Source organism: Schistocerca americana, chromosome X (assembly GCF_021461395.2).
Source record: "Schistocerca americana isolate TAMUIC-IGC-003095 chromosome X, iqSchAmer2.1, whole genome shotgun sequence".
NCBI lineage: Eukaryota > Metazoa > Arthropoda > Insecta > Orthoptera > Acrididae > Schistocerca > Schistocerca americana.
In genome coordinates this window covers 103,217,215-103,239,978 of record NC_060130.1, presented here as the reverse complement: position 1 = coordinate 103,239,978, position 22,764 = coordinate 103,217,215, and the positions used below count along the sequence as shown (strand labels likewise).

Genomic DNA, 22,764 nt, shown 5'->3' with positions numbered 1-22,764 from the left:
CGTGAGACGACGCTTCATCCAGTCCCAAACATGCTCAATGGGGGACAGATCCGGAGATCTTGCTGGCCAGGGTAGTTGACTTACACCTTCTAGAGCACGTTGGGTGGCACGGGATACATGCGGACGTGCATTGTCCTGTTGGAACAGCAAGTTCCCTTGCCGGCCTAGGAATGGCAGAACGACGGGTTCGATGACGGTTTGGATGTACCGTGCACTATTCAGTGTCCCCTCGACGATCACCAGTGGTGTACGGATAGTGTAGGAAATCGCTCCCCACACCATGATGCCGGGTGTTGGCCCTGTGTGCCTCGGTCGTATGCAGTCCTGATTGTGGCGCTCACCTGCACGGCGCCAAACACGCATACGACCATCATTGGCACCAAGGCAGAAGCTACTCTCATCGCTGAAGACGACACGTCTCCATTCGTCCCTCCATTCACGCCTGTCGCGACACCACTGGAGGCGGGCTGCACGATGTTGGGGCGTGAGCGGAAGACGGCCTAACGGTGTGCGGGACCGTAGTCCTGCTTCATGGAGACGGTTGCGAATGGTCCTCGCCGATACCCCACGAGCAACAGTGTCCCTAATTTGCTGGGAAGTGGCGGTGCGGTCCCCTACGGCACTGCGTAGGATCCTACGGTCTTGGCGTGCATCCGTGCGTCGCTGCGGTCCGGTCCCAGGTCGACGGGCACGTGCACCTTCCGCCGACCACTGGCGACAACATCGATGTACTGTGGAGACCTCACGCCCCACGTGTTGAGCAATTCGGCGGTACGCCCACCCGGCCTCCCGCATGCCCACTATACGCCCTCGCTCAAAGTCCGTCAACTGCACATACGGTTCACGTCCACGCTGTCGCGGCATGCTACCAGTGTTAAAGACTGCGATGGAGCTCCGTATGCCACGGCAAACTGGCTGACACTGACGGCGGCGGTGCACAAATGCTGCGCATCTAGCGCCATTCGACGGCCAACACCGCGGTTCCTGGTGTGTCCGCTGTGCCGTGCGTGTGATCATTGCTTGTACAGCCCTCTCGCAGTGTCCGGAGCAAGTATGGTGGGTCTGACACACCAGTGTCAATGTGTTCTTTTTTCCATTTCCAGGAGTGTATTATACAATCATAGCTGACTGTACTCCAGATATAAGCCACAAAGAACAACTTTCGATAACTTTAAGATGCGCCGACATAACAGAGGATGGCGTAAGTGTAAAAGAACATTTCATCTCATTTCTGCAAATAGATGATACAACCGGTGAAGGCCTCACAGAAAGCATTTTAAAAACATTAAGTGATCTTGACCTTAACATTAATGACTGCAGAGGACAGGGCTACGATAACGGCGCGAACATGAAGGGGAAAAATAAAGGCGTCCAGAACAGAATTAAGAAGTTAAATCCACTAGCTTTTTTTGTGCCATGTGGATGCCATAGTTATAATTTGGTATTGTTTGATGCGGCAAAATCATCAGTAAAATCCGTGACACTGTTCGGAATGTTACAAAAAATGTTTAATCTATTTGCTGGATCGGTAAATAGATGGAAAATTTTGACCGACCATTTGAAGATATACACCTTGAAAAATGTAAGTGACACACGCTGGGAAGCTCGAATTGATAGCGTCAAAGCGGTTCGTTATCAATTATGCGAAATGCATGACGCTTTGGTTTCCTTGGCCGATGCTACTGAACAAAGCGATGCTGCGGTGTCACACGAAGCGACAACACTAGGAGGACAATTAAAAGACTTCAGCTTCATTGTTTCTCTCGTGACATGGTATGATGTTCTGTTTCAAATTAACGTTGTGAGTAAAGCAAGTCAGTCACCCACAATCAACTTTGTCGAGTTTATGGGAATCCTTGACAAATGTTGCTCTTATTTGGAAACATATAGACAAACAGGTTTCGAACAAGCTATTGTAACAGCAACTGAACTGGCTTCGGATCTTGATACGCAGCCATTATTTAAACCACAAATGCGATTAAGACGTATTAAACGCAGGCCGGGTGAAGAGGCTGTTGATGATCAAATAACTGACCCAAAAAAGAAGTTTAAAGTAGAGTTTTTCAATGCACTGTTGGACACCATGCACATATCCATGAAAGAAAGATTTGAACAGATGCAAGATTTTTCTGCGACGTGGAGTTTCTTGTTTGACATTAAAAAAAATCAAAATAAAGAAGAACTAATACAATGCTGTTCTAAATTACAAGAAAAGTTAACTGTCAACATGAAGTCAGATATTGATGGAAATTTGCTGTGCGACGAAATTTTAGGCCTGCAACACTATCTCGAAGACAGCCAGGCAACGCCTATTGAAGCCTTAAACTTCATAAAAAAGCATAATCTTCAAGAGTTATATCCCAACATCTGGATAACGTTACGTATTTTGCTAACAATACCAGTGACTGTCGCAAGCGGCGAACGCAGTTTTTCCAAACTGAAGTTGATAAAAACGTACTTGCGGTCTACAATGTCTCAAACAAGACTAACCAGTTTGGCCTCACTGTCCATTGAAAATGAAGTTGCAGAAAACCTAGACTTTGCTAATCTGATCAGAGACTTTGCCGACAGAAAAGCGAGAAAAGTAAAATTTTAGTCGTTTATAATTGTTTTTCATTAGGCGTAATATGTTTTGTGTTCAGATGACTGACAGAAAATATAGGTTTATGGCTTACAGTTATATTAAATTCAATAAAAATATTGTACCCAATTCAAAATTAGTGTTTTTTCGTTATACATATTACCTCCTATATATAAAAATCAATTGTTGTGTGTTGGTCTCGCCAAAACAAAGAAATGGCTTGACCAATTTGAATAATTTTTGTTTTGTTTTGTTCGCTTTAGTACAGGGGTGCTTCAGAAAAGAAAAGAAATATTTGGGATATACGAGCCTGTTTCAACCACATTTTACACATCTTTTCTTTGTTTGGAACACGCAAAAACAATTTTCTGGAGTTGTTGTAGATGTACAGTGCAGTACTACGCAATATTTTTAGACAATTTCCCAAAACGTGAATGCCCAAACAATATATCACTGCTATAAAATAAAATACTCAAATTTACGATGGAAAAAACCATGTTATGATCATAAGATGACGTGTTGCAAAGCACTGCCAGGTTCGCTATTTATACAATAAAGGGCGCCAACTGGACGACTCGCCCAGGGCACCTGGATGGCTAAGGCCGGCCCTGTATATATTAGGTTGCTAACAAAAGCCTCAAAAATTTCTTGACTTATTTTCTTCACATTTTTACATGATACTCTAATAATTGCGCAGACATATATATGCTACATATCTTTAATATATATGTAGTATATAAGTATATGCATACTGTACAAATGGGATAGGTTGTTAGCAAAAAATCTCGAAAAGTTATTGAGCGATTTTGTTCAAATTTTTACACAATCCACTAGTAAACGTTGAGATGGACACAGACTACATATTTTTAATCTGTATGGCATATAAATGTATACATTATATAAAAAGAAAAGTAGAAGGCAAATATCTCAGAAAGTTCACGACTTAATTACTTCAAGTTTAGGGCCTATACACCATACTCTAATAAGCGTTTGGATGGGCATAGGCTATATATTTTTATATATGATTCATAAATACGTATATATACTATATAAAAGGAAAATTTTGTTAGCAAAAATCTCAAAAAGTTCTTGACTAATTCATATTTCTACACAATACTCTAATAAACGTACTAAAAGACATAGACTACACATTTTTTATGTACATGATGCATAAGCAATTTATATAATATATATACCATATAAAAGACAAGCATTGTTACCAGAAAGCTCGAAAAGTTCTTGCTCAATTTATTTCAAACTTTTCACACAATAAGCACTAAGCCACAGGATCATCAAATATGCTTGTGACATGGAGGGGGTCTTTCCAGAAAGCCTAAAAGGATGATGCAGGAGAATCAGAAAATTACAGACCTGTGAGTATTTTAGCAACAACAGCGAAGATCGTTGAACGTATTCTGTACAACAGGTTGATGAGGTTTTTCATAGCACACAAAATATTACCCAGTAGTCAACATGGTTACCAGAAAAATAAGTCCACCACTGAATACTATGTGCTAGATGCTTTTGACAAGGAAGAAACTACAACAGGGGTATATTTTGGCCTATCTGAAGCAACTGACCTAGTAAAACACGAACTACTTCTGAAGAAATTAGAATCCTTTGGGATCAGAGGTACTGCACTTCACTTGTTGAGACCCTAGTTGACAAACAGGTATTAGAAAGCGGAAATATTAGATGAAAAAGGAAATAAATTTTGTTCAGATACAAAGGAAGTTACACATGATGTGCCACAAGGAAATGTACTTGGGCCATTACTCTTCATTATTTATGTAAATCCAATGGCACCCAAAATAAGACAAGGCTTTATGCTGATCATACCAATATTGTAATGAAGGCTGCAAATTTAGAAGAATGTGCTCTAAATGCTGAAGGGGTTCTTTGTTATCTTGATAAATGGTTTTTCAATAATAGATCAGTACCAACTCACAAGAAAACCAATTTTATCTGTTTTAAAAACAACACGACCAAACAAAATTTGTTAGAATTAAAAGTTAATGGCAACAGACTTGAGCAAGTGAAAATTCAAAATTTTTGGGTCTCCTCATAGATGACAAAATGATATGGTCAGAGCACATCAGTATCGTACGCCATAAGCTCAACTCGGTTTGTATTGCTATCAGGAAGTTAAGTGAAATTGCCAACATGGAAAACCTGATAAAATATTACTACGCACAATTTTGTTCCATTATGTCCTATAGGATTGAAATTTGGGGGAGTGCACTAAATACGAATAAGATCCTTATTATACAGAAAAATGTCATCCGCATAATGACAAGGCAAAAGAGGTGTACCACTTGTAGACCAAAATTCAAGGAACTGAACATCCTAACAGCAGTAAATCTCTACATCTACAGAATTCTAACACTCACAAAAAAACACAGCAATCTCTACTAAACAAATGAACAGGTACACCAATATGAAACCAGGAATTGCTGGAAACTAAGGATAATTCAGCATCAAACCAGCTGATATGAGAAAGGGATTACATACATCGAAAGACACCTCTGTAACTGTCTTACAAACGTCATCACGCAAATAGAGAAATGAATGAATTTAAAAACTGTATTAGACAAATATTGACAGGAAATCCATTTTATTCAGTGCAGGAATTTTTTGACCAAAACATAGGTATGAATAAATGAATGTATGATTATAAACTTTTTATGATTATAGACTGACATGATTATAAACACTTGTGATTTTAACATGTAATATTATTAATCTTTATTTTAGTATCAATTTCTAAGTATATAGTAATTTTTAACCATATACACAAACTTTAATGAACTCTCAACTTTAGTGTATAGGACTGTTCAGCTGGAGAGAGGCTACTTGTTTCTTACATATACATTTCATATTAATATACATGTAGTATATAAAGAGGAAATGTTGTTAACAAAAATGTGGAAAAGATTTTACTAGTTGACCTCAAATTTTCACATGATACTATAACAAAATTAGGACAGCCTATATATATGATCTATAAGGGAAATGTTTTAGCAATACTGTCAAGTAATATGCTCTACAGTGTCTCCGTTATCATCAGAAGGGTTTTGGAAACTCCATGTTGTGGTACTGAAGCACATGCAAAATTTTTGTGTACATAAAATCCGGTCTTAGGTGTAAAATTAGTTTTGTTTTATTGGCATACTGTAGCAGGAAAAAAACAGAACCAGAGAAGAAATGCACAAAAAAGGATAGTACGCTCCTGTTTTAAACGACTCTGACTGAAAACTGGAGTACCAGTTACCTCATCCTACGTTCCTCAGCACCTCTAAAAACTTTCACAAAAATGTTGGCATGATACGCTATTTGTATTAGCGCTTTTTTACACTGTGAAAGAATGAGACAGAGGCAGTTGGAAAGAGATGGAAAAGTAATAAATACTGGGAGATAGTAGATAGTGGTTGTAAGTAATAAATACTGGGAGATAGTAGACAGTGGTTGTGGTATAGAAAGAGTGAAAGAGATAAGTCCATTGTGAGAGAGAGAGAGAGAGGGACACAGTGGCAGTGGAACACATTTGACGGTGACAGAACATTGCATGGAAAAGAGTGAAGGGACCGGCGCGGGTGGACGAGGAATGAAGAGAAGGAGAAAGTGGAAGTGGCTGAAAGCCAGTGATGATGAGAGACAGTTTATGACAGAACGAAGAGGGGAGAGATAGTGACAGTCAGAAGAGACAGCATCAGTGGGAAGAAAGAATGAGAGAGTAGCAGTAACAGAGAGCAAGAGGGAGACAGTGGTAGTGAAAGAAGACAGCAGTAGTAGGACATAACGAAGGAGACTGTGGATTTGAGAGAGGAGTCAGAGACAGTTACAGAGGCACGAAGACGTATTGAGTTGAGCTGAATGAGTGAGTGAGAATTGGCACGTGTGAGTGGTTGGGTATGAGTGAGATACGACGATGGACAAGTGGCTGTGAACGAATAACAGTTAGGGGAGCTTGTGGGGTTGAGATGTGAGTTACATGTTAAAAAGACTGCGAGTATGATCGCATGCCAAAAATTTCTGAACGTGTTGAGGGTAGAATGAAGCAGCTGGTACCCCACTTTTCAGTCAAAGTCTTTTAAAAAAGTAGCATATAGCCTTTTTGCGCTCTGATGGGAGCATTTTTCCGCTGGTCTCTATGCATGAACATAGTTTGCATGCTATACATTCTGTGCCAGCGCCTTTTCTTGAAAACTGGTAGTGCGATTTTGTTCAGATGAAGTGCGTTCGAGGCAGTAGTAATGAGTGGAATGATCAACCTCACATTACCTAGAATATGCTGGAAAATGTAGGAAATGTGGTCAACTTCAAAACTTCAGATGCTAAGACAGTTCAAAAGTAGAACTGAGATCAACCACAAATCTTCTTATTTAAAGTTGTGCATTACTGGTGATTCTGTAACACAGTGGCGACTTCTTTTAAATGGGCACTTAATGCAGTGAAAGAGGTGAGAGTTAAAGAGAAACAGAGAAAAGTTTGACAATCATTTTCCTTAACAAGTATCAACAGACCAGCGAAGTTCACCCCTCCTGAAGAGGTAAGAAAGATCGCCAAATAAACAGTGACTTGTTCCATTGTATGGTTAATTAAATGTGTCAGATCTTTCTAACAGTGGCATTACAAAAGTAATTATTTATTTCTAGTATCTATACCTGGACGGCTCCAGTTTATCCATAAACGACTTACGGTCACTAGGCAAAGGATACTTCAAAATAAAGGTGAGTGCAATGCATACAGAAGCAGGCGATTCATAACTACCGAATTACGATTTCAAGGATTAAGTTGTGATATTTTCCGTCTGTGCGCTCTCTGTCTCATTTCTTTCACTTGTAAGTTCATCTTAGTTCCCTTCCATTTCCGTATTTTGCTGTAGGAAAGCTTACTGCAAAGAGCAATTTTTTTAAAAGAAAAACCTCCACTATCCATGGGCATGTTCATCAACACACCACCAGTGCCAGCTGCCATCCTGGAACTTTTCCTGTTGCATCAAATTTCCGATATCACCTCTTCTTGTCTGTAACTTACTCAGAGTTCTTAGCCAGTCCTGATTCAACATTTTGTAACATCCTCTTTTCAGTCTTGTCGTTTAAATCAAACATCAAGCCAAAACCTATATTATTCACTCTCTTATTTTGTGTTATTGTTGTCAGTCGACGTGGGCTCCAAGGCAATAGATAGTTTGCTTTGAACTTTTGGTGGAACCAAGAAATAAATGTTATCCAATCTAAAAACCGAAACGAAGTACAGTTTTGTGCGTACTCGAACAAATACACTAGAAGATGAAAGAAACGACGCAGCACCAAAGAATAACCCAAATGGGACGGAAATCAGTCGATGTGGTGTACCTGTACAGTCAAACAAGTGATTAAAATTTCAGAAAAACTGGATGATTTCTTCAAGAGAAAGGGCTTCACAAATTTAGCAAGTTGGTCTACCTATGGCGTTCATACAAACAGTTATTTCGGCCTGGCATAGGTTGACAGAGTTATAGGATGTCCTCCTGAGGAATATTGTGCCAAATGCTGTCCAATTGGCGCACTAGATCGTCAAAATCCCAAGCTCGTTGACCCTGCCCATAATGTTTCAAACTTTTTCAAGCCAGAGACCTTGCTAGCCAAGGAAGGGTTTGGCAAGGATGAAGATAAGCAGTAAAAATTATCACCGCATGCAGGTGAGTATTATCTTGCTGAAATGTAGGCCCAGGATGGCTTGCCTTGAAGAACAACAAAACGGGGCATAGAATATTGTTGCTGTACTTCTGTGCTTTAAGGGTGCCACAGATGACAACCAAAGGGGTCCTGCTATGCAAAGAAATGGCACCTTACCCTGTGCCTTTCTTTTACCTCTTCTGTGGTTTCACTTCTGTTTTAATCCAATATCTAGCACCTTTCAGCCATCTCCATTATGTTAAGGCCTGTGAGAGGAGTGAGGTGGGAGTGAGTGAATGAGTGTCATTTTATAGGTTTTCTCCTCACTGCATGACAACAATTTTAGTCATTTTATCCACATTTGTTTCTTTTAATATGTTTAAGGGTGCTTATAACCTCGGCATTGGGTACCTGTAAGCTCCAAACACACACACACACACACACACACACACACACACACAAAGAAATGGCATCCTCAAGCATCATTCCTGGTTGTCGAGCCATATGGCAGATGACAGTCAGGTTGGTATCCCACCACTCCATGAACTTAACTAATTTGCCTGGAAATCAGTGCACTGAGACTGGTATAGCAGTGTTCAAACATATTTCATTGAGCAAACTGACAAGGAAAGAAGTTAGTGTTCAATAGCCTGTGGACAATGAGGTTATTCAAAATAAAAAAGGGAAAGAAACATATCGTGAATTCTGCATAAGGTGCCTACACATTACAATAATTTAAAGGTATGTGACAGGTTCTCTACTTGTGACGTCAACTACACTCATGCTCATAAATTAAGGATAATTGTAGAATGTGGTGCCACACAATGTGGCATTACACAAAACTGGCTCTAATAGCATAGGCACATAGGGAACACACACGATGCAGATCTTAAAGTCCACGGTATTGGTGATAAGTTGAGAAAACCATCCTGAAACACATTTGCTACAAAACGCCACTGTTTCCTGCGCATGACCCCAACATAAATATGGGATATGATCACCATGCACATGTACAAAGGCCGCACAACAAGTTGACACACTCTGGATCAGGTGGTTGAGCAGCTGCTGGGGTATAGCCTCCCATTCTTGCAGCAGTGCCTGTCAGAGCTCCTGAAGTGTCTTAGGGGTTTGAAGATGTGCAGTGATATGTCAACCGAGAGCATCCCAGATGTGCTCGATGGGGTTTAGGTTTGGAGAACAGGCAGGCCACTCCATTCACCTGATATCTTCTGTTTCAAGGTACTCCTCCATGATGGCAGCTTTGAGGGGCTGTGCATTATCATCCATCAGGAGGAAGGTGGGACCCACTGCACCCCTGAAAAGGCAGACATACTGGTGCAAAATGACGTCCCGATACGCCTGACCTGTTTCAGTTCCTCTGTCAAAGACATGCAGGGGTGTACGAGCACCAATCATTATCACACCCCATACCATCAAACCATGACCTCCATACAGGTTCCTTTCAAGGACATTAAGGGGTTTGTATCTGGTTCCTGGTTCACGCCAGATGAAACCCCGGTGAGAATCACTGCTCAGACTATACCTGGACTCGTCCGTGAACATAACCTGGGACCACTGTTCCAATGACCATGTACTGTGTTCTTGACACCAGGCTTTATGGGCTCTCCTGTAACCAGGGGTCAGTGGAATGCACCTTGCAGGTCTCCAGGTAAATAAACCATGTCTGTTCAGTCATCTGTAGACTGTGCGTCTGGAGACAACTGTTCCAGTGGCTGTGGTAATGTCCCGAGCAAGGCTACCTGCAGTACTCCATGGCCGTCTGAGGTCACTGATGGTGAGATATCGATCTTCTTGTGGTGTTGTACACTGTGGACATCCAGTACTGTAGCGCTTGAACACATTTCCTGTCTGCTGGAATTGTTGCCATAATCTAGAGATCACACTTTGTGGCACACAGAGAGCCCATGCTATGACCTGCTGTGTTTGACGAGCCTCCAGTCGCCCTAGTATTCTACCCTTCATAACGTCATCAATATGTGTTCTCTAAGCCATGTTCAACACACAGTCACGTCTGAAAATGTCTGCACACTTACTCGCTGCACCGTACTCTCACATGCACCAACACACTTCCGCGTATGTGGACTGCTGCCAGTGCCACCGTGCGACAACCACAGGTCAAATGCACCGCATGGTCATACCCTGAGGTGATTTAAACCCACAAACCACCCACCAGACCATTGTTTCACCATGTACCAACATTATCCTTAATTTATGAGCATGAGTGTATCTCAATTCGAGGCATATTATGTACAGGGCTGCATAGTGATTAAGAGAATAGACTTGTATTTGGGGAGACTAAGACCTAAATATTAGTCCAGCCAACATGAGTTTGGTTTCCTGTTTTCCATTTGAATGATTTTCAGTAAATTCTAGGATAGTTACTCAAATAAGACCACAGTTTATTGTATTCCTCTCTGCTGTCCTTGCTGTTGACTGCACTGCATGCCTCAGTAGACATAACCTACTTTAAAAAAGGTTTGCACCACCTATGTACACTGTCCAGTCACCTTAATGTAACCACCTGTCAACAGCCTGAATTACCACCTTTTACACTCCAGACCACAGAAAGAGATGCAGAAAGAGAGATAGTGAGGTCTGGAAGGTACTGACAAGGATGTGGAGCAATGCGTGTAGGGGTGAACATGGTCTCCAGGGATAGAGTCATACATGTGTTTATCCATTGTGCCCTCCAGAATGATGAGATCACCCAGGGAATGCATCAAAAACATTCCATGGGTCGTAATGCTCTCTCCTCCAGCCTGGACCCTTCCAGTGATGATCCAATTACCATCTGTCTGATGGAGCATAAAATGTAATTCATCTGAAAAGGCCACCTTTCGCCATTCAGTGGACATCCAATTACAGTGCATGCAAATTCCAGCCTTCATTGCTAATGAAGAGCAGTCAGTGAATCATGTGCCTGCTGCAGAGACGCATACACAGCAGCACTGGGCGAATAGTCATTGAGGTGATACTGTTGGTAGCCCCTTGGTTTATCTGGACAGTCAGTTGCACAACTGTTGCACATCTATTCACCTGTGTGCATCTCCACAGCTGTCAATCAACCCTAGCACCTATGGCCCATGGCATACTACATATGCCTTGATGCTGGGTTTAGATAGTGCCATTTTGCCACGCATGGTATACTTTGACAATGGTGGCATGCAAACAGTTTACAGACTTAAGCCATTTCAGAAATGATTCATCCCTTTTCTGAAAGCCAATGATCATGCCCTTTTGGACGCCACATAAATCACTCGTTTTCTGTGTTACAGCAACTACCGCACTGTTTTCCACATCTCCCTGACATGCTTTATATTGCCACCACTGCTAGTGCTGCCACCTTATGCCTGAGGGTTGTTATTTCACTTTGACATCGAACATAGGTCACATTAATGTAAGTGGACACCGTATATGTGAAAGTGTGTGGATGTAGATTCAAGGAGAGCATGGAAAGAAAGAACAAGACTTATGAATAAAAAAAAACGTTCAGATGGGTGCATTATTTTACATCTGTAGAATCAAAATCTGCTGCTGAGTTACATTCAGTACTCATTTCGTTTCCTGTTCCACTCATAAATGAAATAAGGAAATAATAACTATCTACATGCCTCCGTATGAGCCCTAATTTCTCTTATCTTGTCTGTATGGTCCTTATGCAAAATATACATTGGTGGCAGTAGAATCAGTCTGCAGTCAGCCACAAATATTGCTTCTCTAAATTTTTTCAACACTGTTTTGTGAAAAGAATGTTGTCTTCCATCCAGGCATTCCCATTTGAGTTCATAAAGCATCTCTGTAATACTCATGTGTTGACTGAACTTCCTGGTACCAAATCTAGCAGCACACCTGTGTATTGCTTCGACATCTTCCTTTAATTTGACATAGTGGGGATTCCAAAAGCTCAAGAAATACTCAAGATCACACAAGAGTTCTATACATGGTCCCTTTTATAGATGAACTACATTTTTCCAGAAATATCCAAATAAACCAAAGTTAACCATTCCCTTTCTTTACTCCCAACCTTATGTGCACATTCCATCACATATCTTTTTGCAACAATATGCCTAGATATTTAAGTGATATGACTGTATCAAGCAGCACATCTCTAACATTGTATTCAGACACTATAGGAATATTCTTCCCACTCAGCTGCACAAACCTACATTTTGCTACATTTATACAAGCTGCTAATCATCACATAAACTAGAAATTCTGTCACAGTCATCCTGTATCCACCTACAGTCACTCAGTGGCAACACTTTCCAGTACACTACAGTGTTGTAAGCAAACAGTTGCACATTGCAGTTCATCCTATCCGTCAAATATCTGTCACATATCTGAAAATCTATTCCATATGCTCAAACCTTTATTAAGTCTGCAGTGGGGCACCGTGTCAAATGCTTTCCGGAAATCTAGGACTATGGTATCTGCCTGTTGCCCGTTATCCATGTTTTGCAGGATACTGTGCAAGAAAATGGGGCAAGCTGTGTTTCACATGAGTGATGCTTTCTAAACACATGCTGATTTGTGTGCAGAACCTTTTTTCCCAAAAGAAATTGCTGTATTGTGGGCCTATACCTAATCTGCCAGCAACACACATTACAGCCAGGCTATGTGGGCAGGCATCTTCCTTGCAGGTGACATACAACATCAGCCACTTCCAGCATGGCCACCAGACAGCAAACCAAGTGCTGTCAGAGGTCACTGGCCCCCATAGACCTCTTTCCTTAAATGGGGCATGTGACTGCAACTAGGACCTGCTGTACCATGATCCCAGGCTGTATTTAGGCCAGCTTACAAGTCCTGAAAACTCAGTTCATTCCAAATGGGCTTCCTGGACCAGGTGTGGAATACAGTTGCATTTCATCAATTCAAACCCACTTGGAGCCATTGGTGTGCCACTGCAGCAGTAGACAGGCAATAAACAGAAAAGGGAAACCCAAATCACTTAGTGGCTTTTCCATTTAATTTTGATGCTACTGGTGCATGTGCAGAGGTGGAATGTGGATAGTGGAAACTGTCAGAGGCAGAAAACATAAATTTTTGTTGTAGATAGAGATACATGTGTCAGTGGCAATTTGGAACCTTTTAGATCAGAAACAATTGAGCCTACTGAACTGCAGATTCGATGGGGTGGGAGACAGCGATGTGAAGTCATTACGTTTAGCAGTATTAAGTTTTCAGGTTGAGCCAGTTCAGTTTAAGCAAGGTATGGAAGTAGTGCCTTGTATAACTGAAGATTGTAGTACATTTCTGGGGTAAGACTCTCTGTTAGAACATCATACCAAAATTGACCTTTGGTAACACACGGTGGAACCTCAAGGGACAACATTCCAGTTGGGGGACACTGTCACCAGTGATGCATTATCACAAGTTCCATTTGTCTTAAGGGGAAAACTGAGGCCCCTGCTATGTTTCCAGAGAATAAAGTAAAATAACTACAGACCATCTCAAAAAACCAGTTGAACTATGAACAAAAACATTAAGACTTGAGTTAAATGATATTGTGCTGGAAGGCACCATAAAATTGCTTTGTATGAATGTAGAACCAGAGTTGCCTGTTGATATGTTGTGTATAATAGAGCCACTGGAGGAGAATGATGTACTGGACAGGTCACATTGTTTTGTGAGAAGAAGCATTGTATGCATACAAGAGAGAGATGGCAGGCAAGTGGTACCAATAAAATGGGAAAATTTTGGCATCAATGAGGTAAAGCTAATAAAGGGTCTTTTAATTGCAAATTTAGACATCCTAAAGGAGGATGATTGGAACAAGTCAAATATGAAAAATGGTCAGGTGCAGGCCACTGCTAAAACTACAGTATGTAAGAAGATAGAGCATCTGAAAGGAACAGGAAGGATGGTGATGGAAAAATTGCTATTAGAGTTCAAGGATTTATTTTAATCTCAGGGTCCATTTCTGCTGACATCCATAGTGCAGCATCAAATTCCAACACGGAAGGAAGCACCAGTATATTAGAAATCATATTGTGTAACTCAACATTTACAGCCAGTTATGGAGGATTTTATAAACCGACAGCTAACGGATGGAATAAAAGAGGAGAGCATCAGTCCATGAGGAGCTGCCATCACAGTTGTGCCTAAGAAGTCAGTAGGTGGTTCCAAAAATATAGAATCTGCTGTGATTACCAACACCTTAATAGTAAAATGGTAACAGACATGTACCTAATACCAAATATCATGGGGACCATCAATTACTTGGAACTTCTCTACCATAGACTGGAGGACCATAGACATAGAGTTGGAGGAGGTTCCAGAGGACTGATAAAAGACAGCATTCTTGGTCCCCTGGGGTCATTATCAATACTGGAGAGTGCCATCTGGATTATACAGTGCACCAGAAACATTTCAGCAATTGTTGGATTGGGTACTAAAGATGTTGAAATCTTGGCAATGCACGTTGTACTTTGGTGACAGAACTGTGTTATTGAGGGATATATGAGCTATACAATGGTTAAGAGGGGTTTTCAAGTGCACATCTTACACTGAGTGTGAGAAGTGTCTTTTTTCCTTGGATTAAGTTGTTTATTTGGGAGCATATAATTAGTAAAGAAGGGATAAGGATGGACTCCGATGTTGGTACAAGCAATATGGGTTTTCCAGTTCCCAAGACAAGTAATGAGCTACAACATTTTTGGAGCTGGCCAACTACTGTATGGAATCTGTACAGGAATTCATAGATGTTGCATGCCTGCTTACACAACTGCTGAAAAAAGGTGTGAAATTCGAGTGAACAAACGAGTGCCAAGAGGTTAAAAAAAAGCCTTGACATCAATCCCAGTGTTGATTTTCCAAGACTATCAGAAGAAGTTTATGCTGTCATATGACATTTTCAACCAGGCATTTGAGTGTTTTAATACAGGTGGTATGTGGTTAAGAGTATCCTGTAGCTCGCACTTCACAAAAACTGAATAAGGTGGAAAGGAACCATTTCACAACGGAAAAAAAACCTGCACAGCTTCATATATGGAATTACCTATTTTTTATGTTATTTGCATAGAAAGAAATTCAAGGTTGTAACTGGTCATGCAGCTCTAAATTGGTTATTTGGGGTAAAAGAACTTTCTAGTGGGCTCGCAAGGTTGGTGATGATACTGACCAAATTTGATTTCAAAGTTGTACATAAGCTAGGCACAAAGGTAACAGTAGTGCAAGCCCTGGGTTACGTACTTGCAAAATGGCAGACAGTGCAAGCTGTTGATACCAACTGTATGCTGTACATGACACAGCCACAGTTCAACATGTGTGACAGCATGTGATGAAAGTTAACTAGGTTGGGGCCACATGTGGTAGTACTGGCAAAGCTCAAGGAAGAAGTATTAAAGGAAACACATGATCACATGATGCTGACCATGGAGATCATAGGAAAATGAACTTGAAGGTAGGAGTGTGGTACTTGTCAAAAACAAGGAAGGAACATGTGGACCAATATGTGAAAAATTCTGTTCAGTGTGCATAACAAGCGAACATGAACCACAAGCAAGTATCGTTGCAAATGCCACCAGTGGCAACTAAACCTTTTGAAATGATAGGAATGGATATCCTAGGACCATTTAACAGGACTCTAGCAGGAAACCATTTTGTTTTAATTATTATTGAGCACTTCTCATGGTATGTGGAAATGATCATCATTCTGAATCATCAAGCAACTACAGTGGCATAAGCAAAGGTCAACAGCTGGGGGCTGAAGAATGATATATCTGAAATTCTATCATTTGCTATGGGTTCAGAAATTATGAACCAGTCCATTGCACCATAGACTAATGCTAGAACAGAGCATGTGTGTCATACTCTTGGTAGGATGTAGAGTTACCATGTATATTCCCACCATAATGAATCAGATACGGACTTGTCACTTGTCTTAGCAGCATATGGCTCAAAGGTCCACACTAGTACTGGGCTATTCCTTTATGAGGTGGTGTGTGTGAGAAAGATGGCTTTGTTGAAATGGAAATGAGCATATGGCATTGTTACCTGGGAGCCCCTACTAGGGGAAGTTCGGCTGCCAGTTGCAAGTCTTATTGCATTCGACTCCACACTGGGTGACTTGCACTCTGGTGATGAGGATGAAATGATGACGAGGACAACACGACACCCAGTCCCTGAGTCGAGAAAATCTCCAACCCAGCTGGGAACTGAACTCAGGCCCACTTGCATGGAAGGCGAGCACATTACCACCCGGCTAAGCATGTGGATATGGCTTTGCTATTTGATATGGTCAGACTAAAAATCAATAAGGACAGGGAGTCATTTCAAAATTTTACCAAGACACTAAAGATAGTATGAAGGCATGTGCAGAAGGCAAACATGAAGGCTCTGGAATGCCAAAAGTTAGTAGGAACAGCAGAGGGCAAACACCAAGGCCCTGGAATTCCAGAAGTTAGTTGGAAAACACACTGGAAAATTACTGCAATATGGGGTTGGGCAATGGGCAATGTTATCAAGGTCACATATCCCAAAGGACAATATGAAAAAAATTGTTACAAAGTACCAGGGACAATACCAAGTAATAGAGACACCATCATCACTCAGGGTAAAGCTTCTGTTGCCACCTAGGAGAACAATAGTTTACATTGGACACTTCCATCCTTTTCAGGGTGATTCAGATTCACTGCCACCACCAAGGAGAATGTGAAAGGAAGTAAGAAATGGTGCAAGCACAAAGATATTGAGCAACCCGTGCAGGAAGTAGTGTATGAATGAATGTCAAGGAAATAAGGATATTATTTTGTACATTTTGTGTTATGTTGTAATGTAGTTGGGGGTTAGGTTGAATTGTAACATTAGTTAAGGTGTGAAATAGTGTGGTTATTGGAAGGTGACTTTTTGTTGCAAAAGCAGTGTGGAGAATAAGTCTTACGTGGGCTGCAATTATTGTAGTTTTATGTCAACTGTTTATTGTCAATGTACTTGAGAGAATTATGTAGGGTGACAATAGATCTTTTTTAAGGGGAGAGGGAGAGTAGTTGCAGCTTACTGTTCCCAGGTTTCTGTGCGCCAGAGGAAAGGATGAAGGGAATTCTAGTTGTGGCAGCACTTCACCAGTTCACCGAGGGTGAAGTAGGAGCCTGCATTTTCAGTGGTTGGAAGGTAGAGTGCTTTTTACCAGGCAAGAGGATATGGTTCTCACAAGACTAACTTTTAACGGGTGGGAGATGAGTAATGAGGTGAGAAGGTTTAGGGATGTGTTTTCAAGGTTACAACAAACAGTGCAAAATGAAAGCAGCTGTCAGAAGGACAATGATAGACTCTTTTAACGAATTTGAAAGCAATATTTTATCTGCATATTCTAAAAATAACCCCAAAAAAGTTTGGTCGTACGTAAAATCTATGAACGCTACAAATAATTCAATACCTTCTCTTGCTGACAGTATGGGTAATGTAACTGATGATGATAAACAGAAGGCCAAAATTCTAAACTTAGCTTTCAAAAACTCATTTACAGTAGAGGACTGCAGCACCATTCCCCCTTTCAGTTCCCATAAGATTATATGTTGACTATGCTACAAATATAGCACCATTCTTATCCATCATCTATCAATGGCAGAAAGTTCCACGGGACTGGAAGAAGGCCCAGGCCATAGCAATCTATGAAAAGGGTAGAAAATCAGATGCACATAATTACAGGCCAATTTCACTGACATTGATTTGTTGTAGAATCATGGAACATATTTTGTGTTCAGACATAAGGACCTTTCTAGACTCTGAGAAGCTCATCTGCAGAAACCAGCATGATTTTAGAAAACAGCGGTCATGCGAGATACAGCTGGCCCTCTTTGTGCATGATATACAACAGGCTCTAGATATCGGCTCCCAGGTTGATGCCATATTTCTTGATTTTTGAAAGGCATTTGACTCAGTTCCGCACTGTCGCTTGCTACAAAAAGTGCGTGCTTATGGTCTATCCAATGACATATGTGGTTGGATATAAAGTTTTCTAACAGACAGGGAGCACTATGTCAACCTGAACGGGGTAACTTCAACAGAAACAAGAGTAACTTCAGGTGTGCCCCAGGGCAGTGTGATAGGTCCTCTGCTTTTTACGATTTACATGAACTGATGGTACTGTCATAGGCCTTAGACTGTTTGCTGATGATGCTGTAGTCTACAGGAAAGTAGTATCACATGAAATTTGTGAACAAATTAATGAGGTTTTGCAGAAAATAAATGTGTGGTGTAATGACTGGCAGTTATCTCTCAATATTAGTAAATGTAGCCTACTGTGTATAACAAGGCAAAATCCCCATTAATGTATGAGTACAAAATAGATGATCAGTCTTTGGAAGCGGTAACATAAGTCAATCATCTGGGTGTGACTATTCGAAATTATCTCAAATGGAATGATCAGATTACACAAGTAACGGGTAAGGCGAACTCTACATTGCAGTTTATTGGTAGAATCCTGAAGCGATGCAATCCTTCAACAAAGGAAATAGCTTACAATACGTTAGTTCATCCAGTCTTAGAGTATTGTTCGCCTGTATGGGACCCTTACCAGTTGGGTCTGATTCAAGAGATTGAGAAGGTCCAAAGAAGAGCAGCAAGATTTGTGACTGGTGCATTTAGCCATCATGAGAGCATTACAAATCTCATAGAAAGTTTGAAGTGGGACACACTTGCAGATAGACGACACGCTAAACAGAAGGGGCTACTCACTAAATTCCAAAATCCAATCTTCACTGAGGATGTAGACGATATATTATTACCACCATCTTTCAAATCACGTAATGATCATTGTTCAAAGATAAGGGAAATAAGAGCTCGTACTGAGGCATTCAGACAGTTGTTTTTCCCTCACACAATCCGCGAGTAGAACAGATGGGGGAAATATGACTTTGGTGCGAATTGGGTCCTGTGCCACACACCGCCTAGTGGCTAGCGGAGTATATATGCAGATGTAGATTTGGGAGATAAAGGGTCTATTCAGAGAAGTTTTGGGGTAGTACAATATATTGTACATGTCCTATGAATGGTTACAGGAGCAAATACAACAGGAAGTAGATGTAGTACAGTGTATGTTGCAAGGGTGCAAGAGGGGTTTTTTATATGCTGGAAGAAGGATATTGAAAACTGTGTTCAAGGCTCTGGGAGACAACGATATCCAGGTCCTAAATGGTACCAAGAAGAGAAAGAAGGAAATGGCAAAAAGTTTAAAAAAAGGCAGTTATAGAATGGCATACCACACAGATGTCAAGTTTGAAGCAGGAGCTGTTAAACAATGCGTGTGCTACAGAAACTGACAATGGAGGTAATGAAGTATATGAAGATAGCTGTTGTTACTGTGAACCAAAATCTAAGTATTACACTGACTCAAGTGAATTTTTTGGACACAAGGGTAATAGTCACAAGGCTGTTAGGCTGTTACAATTGTTAACCAACAGCATCTGGGATGTGTGAGTGGTAGTGGTCAGTTTGTAAGAAGTCATCTGAAATGTAGTGTATGGATAGCAAAGTCCAGCATTGTTAGCACTAGAGAAGTAACTTACTGGCTTAGAGAAGGTATAAGGGGAATTACCACTATACCATCATTTAGCAACAGCGGAAGTTAGGATAGACCAGGCACATCTATCTGTGATGATTTGTTTCCTGATTGCTAATGGCTACACACTGTCTTGGTGTTTTACCACTCAACCCTCCCATTAAAGTGGGAAGCCTTAGAAAAATTAATACAGGTAAGAACAGGGGAAACATTGCTAATACCAGAGGATGGGGTAGCCATGCAGTAATGACAGCAGAGAAGCTCCAAAATTGTCAGTGGGAAAGAATTATATGTTAGACCCGAGTATTCCAGACTGGTATGGACAAATGCAAGATTCAATTTATCTTAGGCAAAAAAATGAGCAGTGTTGCCCACATGACAGCAGTCTGATCTGATCCACTCTCTTATCCACCTCATAACAACCCAAGAGGGGCATATTTCTGCAAAATGGATGCTACGCCATGTGCAGCAGTACTGGGAAAAACATCACATGGTTCTGATCTTGAGTGTCTCAATATCCAACACCACAGTAGCTCTGACTCTGTTCTGTACAGCCTTAGGCAGAGAGCCACCCATCCATGTGATCCCCTGGTGGTGCAGATACCACACACTGGGCCACCAGTTGTACATTAAGAACAAAGAGTAATAATAGAGAGTTGAAACTTTTTGTGTGGGTGAACATCACAATTTAGGTACCTGTAAAAAATACATGTTCCAGAATGTAAGATGCAACAAAATACTAGTGAACATGGCACAGGGCCCCTGAGCAACTTTTCTTATGCGTTAAATAACACATGGAGAGCTGCCATCGTGGTATGACTAGCGAAAGGCAATACTAGCAGTTGTATACTGTATTATATGATTTTATGAGGAACAAACTGGCTGTTAATTAGTGAGAATGGGAAGTTTCACATGTCAATTGCATGTGTTGATTTCAGGAGAGTTATTAAGTGTAGATGAATGATGAGCCAGAGGGCTAAAAGCATAAGATATATTCACTACCAATGAACTTTGTAGCTCAAGCTGTGTAGAACTTGGAGAGAAAAGTGTAAATATTATATATTGTTGTCCATGTATGCTGAGTTTTGTTGCAGATCAGTTGGGCATTACAGCCATTCCAGTTGATGAAGCTATAAGCAGCTGTTGAGCAGCAAGACAACAGCCTGTAAATTGCAGCAACAGGGCTATTTATGTATTACAAGTCAGGTGAGCCTGAGCACCACAATCCTGTTGACACAGTGGAGAGACTTGCAGGACAGGTCAAGCTGTGTCTACACTGTTGAGCGATGGATCTGTTACTCCATATGTGGTTGGAAGCAGTATATTGGCACAACAAATGAACTTCCAACCATTATAAATAAACATCAATTCTAGCAGAGGTATTCATAGTCCAGCAGCACGTTCTATGACAAGAGGATTACATCATGCACCAGAATGATATGGGTCAGCAAGCAGCCTCCATGAGTCTAGGCCTCTGCTACTGCTAGGCCATATTCTAGCACTGGGTCCTCCTCCCTGGCTGGTGCCTTTCTACTGATGTGGAACCTCCAGGTTCACTTCAGTGTCAGCCACACTCCTGCACTGGGGGCAATAGATCATTACTAGGGTGGTGCAGCCACTGCCCTACCACACTGGGAGGGATGAAGGGGTGACCTAGCACCATGTGCCTTCACTCATAGGGGCAAATTCTACTTCCATAGGCTGGAATCTCCTAAAAGATTTCCAGCAGGCTTGCACACCACTGGCTGCATCTGCCAGCAATCACACTATACACTATGTGATCAAAAGTATCTGGACACCTCCAAAATCAAAATTTTTCATATTAGGTGCACTGTGCTGCCACCTACTGCCAAGTACTCCATATCAGTGACCTCAGTAGTCATTAGACATCGTGAGAGAGCAGAATGGGGTGCCCCTCATGGACTTCGAACTTGGTGAGGTGATTGGGTGTCACTTGTGTCATACATTTGTACGCAAGATTTCCACACTCCTAAACATCCCTAGGTCCACTGTTTCTGATGTGACAGTGAAGTGGAAATGTGAAGAGACACATGCAGCACAAAAGCATACAGGCTGACCGCATCTGTTGACTGACAGAGATTGCCAACAGTTGAAGAGGATCATAGTATGCAATAGGCAGACGTCTATCCGGACCATCACACAGGAATTCCAAACTGCATCAGGATCCACTGCAAGTACTATGACAGTTAGGCGGGAGGTGAGAAAACTTGGATTTCATAGTCGAGTGGCTGCTCATAAGCCACACATCACACTGGTAAATGCCAAATGATGCCTTGCTTGGTGTAAGGAGTGCAAACATTGGACAATTGAACAGTGGAAAAACATTGTGTGCAGTGACGAATCACGGTACACAATCTGGCAATCCGATGGAAGGGCATGGGTATGGCAAATGCCCAGTGAACATCATCTGCCAGCGAGTGTAGTGCCAACAGTAAAATTCGGAGGCGGTGGTGTTACGGTGTGGTCATGTTTTTCATGGAGGGGCTTGCGCCCCTTGTTATTTTGTCCAGCAATATCGCAGCACAGGCCTACATTGATGTTTTAAGCATCTTCTTGTTTCCCACTGTTGAAGAGCAATTCAGGGTTGGTGATAGCATTTTTCAACACGATTGAGCACCTGTTCATAATTCATGGCCTGTGTCGGAGGGGTTACATGACAATAACATCCCTGTAATGGACTGGCCTGCACAGAGTCCTGACCTAAATCCCTTAGAACACCTTTGGGATCCTTTGGAACACTGACTTCATGCCAGGTCTCACCCATCGACATTGATACCTCTCCTCAGTGCAGTACTCTGTTAAGAATGGGCTACCATTCCCCAAGAAACCTTCCAGTACCTGATTGAACATATGCCTGTGAGTGTGGAAGCTGTCACAACACTATATTGAATTCCAGCATTACCAATGGAGGGCGCCACGAACTTGTAAGTCATTTTCAGCCAGGTGTCTGGATACTTTTGATCGCATAGTGTACCTAA

The 22,764-nt window shown here is 41.4% G+C and overlaps 1 protein-coding gene across 1 annotated transcript in view; it reads left to right on the top strand.

The window, feature by feature from the left end:
- Window positions 1–22,764, top strand: part of LOC124555556 (histidine ammonia-lyase-like) — a 244,837-nt gene that overhangs the window by 106,731 nt on the left and 115,342 nt on the right. Inside the window, exons 4-5 of the mRNA XM_047129513.1 lie at window positions 7,103–7,130; window positions 7,237–7,311. Coding sequence (XP_046985469.1) covers window positions 7,103–7,130; window positions 7,237–7,311 — 103 coding nt within the window. The remainder of the gene's footprint in view (window positions 1–7,102; window positions 7,131–7,236; window positions 7,312–22,764) is intronic.